The 7,460-nt window shown below is 42.4% G+C and overlaps 1 protein-coding gene across 3 annotated transcripts; it reads right to left on the bottom strand.

The window, feature by feature from the left end:
* Positions 1–134: 134 nt before the first annotated feature.
* Positions 135–5,014, bottom strand: LOC115059564 (NACHT, LRR and PYD domains-containing protein 3-like). 3 transcript variants are annotated; one of them, XM_029527090.1, is made up of 10 exons: positions 4,917–5,014; positions 4,659–4,829; positions 4,344–4,484; positions 4,187–4,258; positions 2,286–4,071; positions 2,056–2,217; positions 1,799–1,972; positions 1,467–1,619; positions 1,263–1,309; positions 135–1,185 (listed from the first exon to the last, which is right to left on the bottom strand). In XM_029527090.1, the coding sequence occupies exons 2-10, from the start codon at positions 4,708–4,710 to the stop codon at positions 665–667; spliced, it is 3,108 nt and encodes a 1,035-aa protein (XP_029382950.1). In that variant the 5' UTR covers positions 4,711–4,829; positions 4,917–5,014; the 3' UTR covers positions 135–664. The 3 variants fall into 3 exon arrangements, with proteins under 3 accessions (XP_029382950.1, XP_029382948.1, XP_029382949.1); XM_029527088.1 differs by having other exon boundaries at positions 136–1,185; positions 1,467–1,634; XM_029527089.1 differs by having other exon boundaries at positions 136–1,185; positions 1,467–1,634; positions 4,921–4,945.
* Between the last annotated feature and the right edge of the window lie 2,446 nt (positions 5,015–7,460).

The following is a 7,460-nucleotide window of genomic DNA, read 5'->3' as shown; positions in this document are numbered from 1 at the left end:
GTGACATTTGTGTTATTTTGGCGTGTGTCTCTCCCTCTGTTCCGTCTTCACATTCACTGACTTTGATAGACCCATCGTCTTGACTGTAATCATTCATTTCTAATCCTTTTCTCTTTGATTTTTTTTTTTTTCATTGCCTCTTGGACTGCTAATAAAATGAGGTTAAAAGTGAAACTCCACATTGCGCTTCTTCTTCACTGAAGAAAGACATTGCGTTATGAACACATGCACATATTTTATATTTCATTCAAACACATTGTCTTCACATTGTTGTACAGGCGACGAGATTGTGTGCTACACGTCTTTCAGCTATTCCAATTTGCTAAAAATTTCACTTCCTCTTAATGCATTGAGGTTCAGATTCAGTGGATTCAATTCACACAATAACAACAAAGGTAAAAAATATTTTTTTCCCTCAAAGTATCTTAAAGCATATTAGAAATATTTCCTTCTGCTGAAAGAAAAAAAAAAATACAAGCCCACCACCAACAAAACTTGACAACTTTAGATTGTGGCCTGGTGAAGCTGATAGATGCAGAATTTGTGAATCACTAAATGTTTTTACGATTCATCATTCATCACATTATTTTGTCACCAGGTGAACCTGGGCTTTAATTGTAAGGCTCAGAAGCAGGAGATGAGGACAAGCTGTGCTCTGCGTAAGTTAGCACAAGCAGATGGTTGAGTCCACCCAGGCAAGCTGAAAGCCTGGATAGACGGGATCTTTGAAGGTGGCCTGAAAGGTGCTGAGGAGGTTGAGTGTGCCGCAGGAGACCTGGTAGAAGGACAATGTCCCCGCTGACCAGTCCAGAAAGACTCCCACTTTATTGGATCTGGGCGGGGTTGGGACAGCGGTGTTAACGCCATTGTGCAAGAGCCTGTAGGCGTCTTTGGTGCAGCTCAGGCCCCAGGAGGAATCATTTCGGCCCAACCAGCTGTCCTCTCCTTCTCCCTTCCTGCTCATCCGTCTGTAGGCCACTCCTATGAACGCTCTCCCACACCACTCCGTCTCCCAGTAGCAGCGCCCGGTCAGTCCCTCCTTACACAGCACCTGTCTCCAGAAATCAAACCTCTCTGGGTGATCAGGACACGGCCGCTCCATCCAACGGGTTGCTTTTGTGTCTCCCTCAGACAGAGACAGGTCTCTGTGTGCGGTGTTTGGGTCCAGGGTGAGTCTCCTGGTATCTGAGGTTAACGGAGTACAAACGTTAGTGCTGTTTTATGAGTTTCGAAGGAAACAAAGCCCGGACATGGTTACTCACATTTCTTTGGGCCTGGTCGAATCCTGGATTCATCACACTCCTCGGTACTAAAATATAAAAGAAGCCTATTTGACTTTTCTGTCTTTAACAGCGATGTGAATATTTTACTGTGGAAAGTGCTCTGTGGTGGTCAAACTCTTGTGAGTAACAGCCACACTGGTGGTAGGTTGACTGAAATAGATCCTCTGTATTTTTGGACCCTACCTGAGTTTCTGCAAACTGCAGCGTGGGTCGTCCAGCAGAGCAGACAGCAGCTGCAGGCCGGAGTTTCCCGGGTGGTTGTAGCTCAGGTCAAGCTCTTTCAGGCAGGATGAGTTCAAGGCAGACGCCAGGAAAGTGCAGCCTTCTTCTGTCACTCTACACAGGGACAAACTTCAAGAAGAGACACCAAAACATTTCATCCAACTTATCAATACCCGAGACGTGCAGGTCTGTGTGTTTGACATTTATACTTTCTACTCTGTTAAAATAATTCTATATATATAAAAACATAAAATTATGATTAATTATCATTTGATTTCACACAGGATGCTCACTTGAGTGTTTCCAGTTTACACTGAGGACTCCCCAGACCAGCAGACAGCTTGGTGACTCCTACGTCATGAAAGTCATTGTCAGCGAGGTCCAGCACTTTGAGCTGGCGGGACGTGGAGCTGAGTAATGAGACCAGAGCTTCAGAGCTGTCCTCTGTTAAGCTGCAGCTCCTCAATCTGAATAAACAGAAATGTCAGACATTCTCTTACAGATGGAAGCTGAAAGACGCCTATTTGCCTTCAGCGTAATGTATTTTCACCTCAATTTCTCCAGTTTGTTGTTCGTCAGTCCGTCATGGAACAGCGTCATGCCTTGGTCAGTCAGGTTGTTGTTACTCAGGTCCAGCTCTCTGATGTGGGTTGAACTGATGGTGTTTGCCAGAGTTTCACAGCAGGTCACGGTCAGGTTGCATGCACTTAGGCTGAAATAGGAAAGGCAGCGTGAGGTCAAAGAAAGTCGTGAAAAATCCACTTTTAGGAAAGTACTCACTCTGCCACTTGGCCCATTTTTAAAACAGGCAGCAACATCTGAAATCCCTTCTCAGACCTGCTGTAGTCGCTCAGTTTGAATACGTTCACTTCTTCCTCTGAAGTCAGTAAAACAAAAACCAAAGTGGCCCACTGTGCAGATGACAGTTTGTCTTCGTCCAGACTTCCAGAGCTGAGGCAGCTCTGAATCTCCTCCACCAGGGAGTGGTCATTCAGCTCATTGAGGCAGTGAAAGAGGTTGAGGCATCTGTCCGGGGACGGACTCGACCTGATCCTCTCCTTGATGTGTTTAATGACCTCCGTTTTTGTCCTCTGGTTTGATCTGTTGCTGGTCATCAGATGTTGCAACAGAGTCTTATTGGATTCCAGAGAAAGGCCCAGAAGGAAGCGCAGAAAGATGTCAAAATGTCCATCTGGACATTGCAAAGCTTTTTCTACTGCTTCTTTGTAAAGGATGACCTCTGAGGAGTCTCTGAAGAGGAAACGTCTTGAGGCAGAAGACTTCTTGACCATGACGTTGTCATTGTTATTGTGGAACATGAGGAAGACGTACAGCGCAGCAAAAAACTCCTGGACGCTCAGATGCACAAAGCAGAACATCTTCTCCCCGCAAATTGCCATCTTCTCATTAAAGATCTGCGTGTAGACTCCTGAGAACGCAGACGCCTCTGTGATATCTATATTATTCAGTTTGAGGTCGCTCTCATAGAAGATCAGCTTTCCCTTCTCCAGCTCCTTGAAGGCCAGTTTTCCCATAGAGATGAGGTTATCTCTCACACTGGCCGCATTTGACTCTCTTCTTCCAGGCAATCTCTTCTTCATGGTGTCCACGTACAAAGACAAGAAGTGTATGTACATTTCGGTGAGAGTCTTCGGTGTGTCCTTACTGTTCTTCATTGCTAACTTCTCCTCCAGGACGCTGGCCGCCATCCAGCAGAAGATGGGTATGTGGCACATGATGTGGAGACTCCTGCAGGATTTCACGTGTGCGATTGTCCTGTTTGCCAAGCTCTCGTCACCAATTTTCTTCCTGAAGTATTCATCTTTTTGCACGTTGTTGAATCCCCGAACTTCAGTCACAAGATCGATGCACTCGACGGGGATTTGGCTGGAAGCTACCGGGCGGGACGTTATCCAAACAAGACTCAGAGGAAGCAGCCTCCCCCTGATGAGGTTGGTCAGAAGCACAGCAATTTTGCTTGGCTGTGTCACATCAGACATTATTTCAGTGTTGTGGAAGTCCAGAGACAGACGGCTCTCGTCCAGACCGTCCAGGATGAAGAGCACTTTGCGTGTGCTGTTAGTTAGGATTCCTGTGTCTTTTGTCTCGGGGAAGAAGACAGCGAGAAGTTCCACCAGACTGTACTCTTTGTCCCTCATCAGATTCAGCTCTCGGAAGGAAAGCGGAAATACAAAGTCCAGGTTGCCGTTTGCTCTCTCCTCGGCCCAGTCCAGAGTGAACTTATTGGCAGACACTGTTTTTCCAATGCCGGCCACTCCCCTTGTCATCACAGTTCTGATGTGGCAGTCTTGGCCTGGTGGTGACACAAAGAGCTGATTGCACTGGATCGATTGCTCCTGGGCCACATGCATCTTGGACATTGTCTCAATCCGTCTCACTTCGTGCTCCTTGTTGACTTCAGCGGTCCCTCCCTCAGTGATGTAGAGCTCTGTGTAGATTTTATTGAGGGATATTTTGCTCGTCTCTGTTGTGAACCCCTCGAGCAGGTGGCTGAACCTCCTCTTCAGGGTCCCTTTCAGTTTCTGCTGACATTCTGCAACTTTGTCTGTGGGAGGAAACACACTTAAAAGTCATTTAAGCTTTCAAGAATCAAGGTTTTCTGTGATAAGGTGGTAGATTGTAAAAAAAAAAAAAAAAAACAACAAAAAAAACCCACTCACTTTCAAGTTGCAGAGCCCCAAATTCATCTTCATTGTGAGGGCTCACTGCTTCTTTTAATGAAGTGATAGACCCTGCAAAAGAAGAAGAAGAAAAGAAAAACTCAGCAGAGCCTCAACAACAGTGTCAGCCACGCTCAGATCTGATGTGTCCATCTACCTTGGCCTGAAGACACGATACTGATTTTTAAGCTGCTAATGGAAGAACCTATAATGCAGGGGGCGACCACATTTCCTCCATGCTCAGCAGTGAAGTTAGGATGGAAATCACGAACCACAGCCTGAAAATTGGGAACTGACCCTAGGAGAAATCACAAAAGTGAATGTCAGCAGTTTTTTATAAAGGAACATTCGTAGTGAATGATCTCAGACATATCTGGGTCTTACAGTTTAAGAAAGTTTTTCCAGCCAGATCTTATATTTACACTCTTTGCTCACTTTCTTGAGCTCTTATCCTCAATTTAGCAATCCTTACCCGTTATTTCATTTGTTTCATCAGCAAAACTCTGGTCCTCCATGATTTTCATAGCATGTTATCCGTCCGCACACGTTTCCTTTCACTCAATAGTCCTCATCAGTGGCCTTCATCTGAAGATGGAGAAGGTGCTGTACACTTGCAGTAAGTTACTCCCAGGAGATCTGGAAGCTGTTCACACAGACAGCATTTTTCAGAGCCAGGATGATTCTGTTCCATTCAGCCATTTAAAATGCAAAACATGAAAGAAGCGCTTACCTACAGAAGAAGGTTGGCATCTGACTTGCACACTTGACAGCGGTCGCTCACAAACAGAAAGGGGTTTGTTCTGATATTAGAATGTCACTCTCTTCTACAGTCACATGAAGCGGAAGCTGGGTTTTTCCTGTCTGCACAGTTTTCATGTACTTCGGTAAACCACAGAGTCTCAGGCAGTTTCATTTATTGAAAAATCTCTTCCATAAAGAAGTCACAACATATTTAGAATAATACATCATCAGTGATAGTAAGTAAGTAAATAAATAACAGCACTGAACACATATGATATTTCTATCGTGAACAGTTTTTATCTTCTATATTACTTTGTTTGACAGACACTTTTACTTAAAAAAAAAAAATAATTTTGTGCAATAAATTGATATCATCCGTAAGCTTTAGGTGCATTTTTAATTATACGATTCAAATATTATTAGAGCAACAGGAAATGGGTTTAAAGGTTTACTTCTTTGACTGAGACTTCCAGTAACCGCTATCAAGTATTAATCAGCAGCATGTAAAAGTGGATTTAGCTCTTTATGTGTCATATAGACCACAGCACGGCATAAAGCTATTTACAGCTATTCTAGAAATTCCACACACCGATTTATTCAATTTAAAGTAATCCATATATTGAACTACACTCTTTCTACCCCAGTATTTCTGTAATCTGCCCAAAATGTAAACAAGCAGCGGGTGCTTTAGGCCAGTGTCTCAAATGTTTCTCCAAAGCCTCTCAATTCTCGTCAGATATGTTTATCTGCCTTTCTAGAATATACAAGAGTATTATTATACCAGACAAAGGGGGGCCTGTCAACATTTTGGACAAAAAAATATTGCATGGTCTTTAGGAAAGAGGAACAATGCAGAATCTGGAAGTTCCTCTTCACTTTGCAAATCACTTCTTATCTTAATTATCCAGACGTTGATAGATATGCTATACTTGATAAATGTCAAACACCCTTTTTCTCTTTTCCCCCTTTCCTTCTTTGTTTTATTAGTGCTACTTGTTTTATTGAAGAGAGACTCAATGTTTCCATAGACATCGAGGGGAAAGTTAACAATGGTGGATATACCATTCCACATTTTAGTGTTAGAAAACTCTGATTTGCTCAGGTATTGTTCCCACTGAAGCATCCTCAGCTCATTCAGCTGGTCCACGTCCTCTCAGTGATTTTCTGCATTGCGTTGACATTTTGTCTCTCAGCAAATAAACAGTTCATTGATCTTCTTCAGAGCTGTGAACTGACTGTGAAAGACAAAAGAAACAATAAGTTAAATATCATGAATGAAAAATCTCTATGATAACATTAAGAGACTGACTCAGCAGACGTGGAGCTGGTTTGACTCATTTGATTGTTTGACACTTTCTTTTCCTTTTTTCTGTGGAGTAAAAAATTACTAACAGGGTCAAACTAAAAGCTGAAGCGGTTTTTCTCATGTTTGCTGCAGCTTTGGCTGTTGGACAGATGGTGGAGGCAAAGTCCATGTTGTGTTGTGCCAGTTTTACAACCCCCCTCAATTTTGGACTTGCTTTGACTGATTGTGGAGGTTTGAAGCACACATAATGATTTAAATATCGGTCCAGAGCAATTTAATGATTATTAATTATTTTTGTTTTGTTTTGTTTTGTTTTTTTTGGTTTTTTTACAAAAAAACTGGAAATATAAATCTGCGTCCTTTCAGTAAAATGAAATCATCCAACAAACAATGTTTTGAATATGTTTTAAAAGCCAAATGGTTGTTAGGGACGTGGTTAAAAACTGCATGATTTGTACAGGAAGTGTAGAGGATCTAACCTGTAAAAGTTTTATTTGTTTATAAGTTTAATTAGGAGAAACGAAGCAAAACATTAAATGTATTTTAATTTTCATTTTGATCAATCAGTTGAGTTGGCTCAAACATAACTGTCTCCTTTTGACTCTGTCAGAGGAATCACATAATGTACTTAGTCTCTTTCTGCATTCTGGGAGTATGTGGTCACATTTATCTATAACAATATGTTGCTTTCCTCCTCATTTTCTGCTACAGGATCTGCTCAAAGCACAGTTACAGAGCTTCAGAGTTTCACTTTCTGTTGTGTCAGTTCGGTTAAAAAAAGAAAGGAAAAGTTACAGTTTTGCTTTGCACCTGATCGACCTCTTGTGGAGACAGACAATATTAATACAAAAGTGGGCCAACTACTCAGGATAATGAAAGTGCCCTGGAGCCCTGTGTGGCCCCTCAAAGCTCTTAGTGTAGCAATGGATTTGTGGAAATGTGATTAATAGTAACTTGGTTTGAAAAATATGGAAACATGCAGTATATTACTGGAAGGACCACAAACATGAATCAGGTGTTTTATTTCTCAGTATAAAGACGCTGTCTTGGAAAGAGGCCCTACATGAAAGTCAAGTTTTAAGACCTTTACGTGGACAGTCTCCAAATCACAATAATGAAATGCATTTCTTTCCTCTGGGAATAAATGTATCTTTAATGGGGGTCCAGCAGTGTATGTCTACCCAGGACCTTGTCAGCAGGTTAATCCAGCCAGGATGATGGTCCTGC

Source organism: Echeneis naucrates, chromosome 19, assembly GCF_900963305.1.
Source record: "Echeneis naucrates chromosome 19, fEcheNa1.1, whole genome shotgun sequence".
In the NCBI taxonomy this organism is placed as follows: Eukaryota; Metazoa; Chordata; class Actinopteri; order Carangiformes; family Echeneidae; genus Echeneis; species Echeneis naucrates.
Note: the sequence above shows the minus strand (reverse complement) of the source record. Positions and strands in the feature narration are given on the sequence as shown.

Excerpts from the sequence above, each read along its gene's own strand:
- LOC115059564 (XM_029527088.1), bottom strand. The coding sequence starts at position 4,710 with ATGAAAATCATGGAGGACCAGAGTTTTGCTGATGAAACAAATGAAATA. Across the intron at positions 4,259-4,343 it reads TATCGTGTCTTCAGGCCAAG|GGTCTATCACTTCATTAAAA; the intron begins GTAGATGGACAC and ends CTTCTTTTGCAG. Across the intron at positions 1,186-1,262 it reads TCGACCAGGCCCAAAGAAAT|ATACCAGGAGACTCACCCTG; the intron begins GTGAGTAACCAT and ends CGTTAACCTCAG.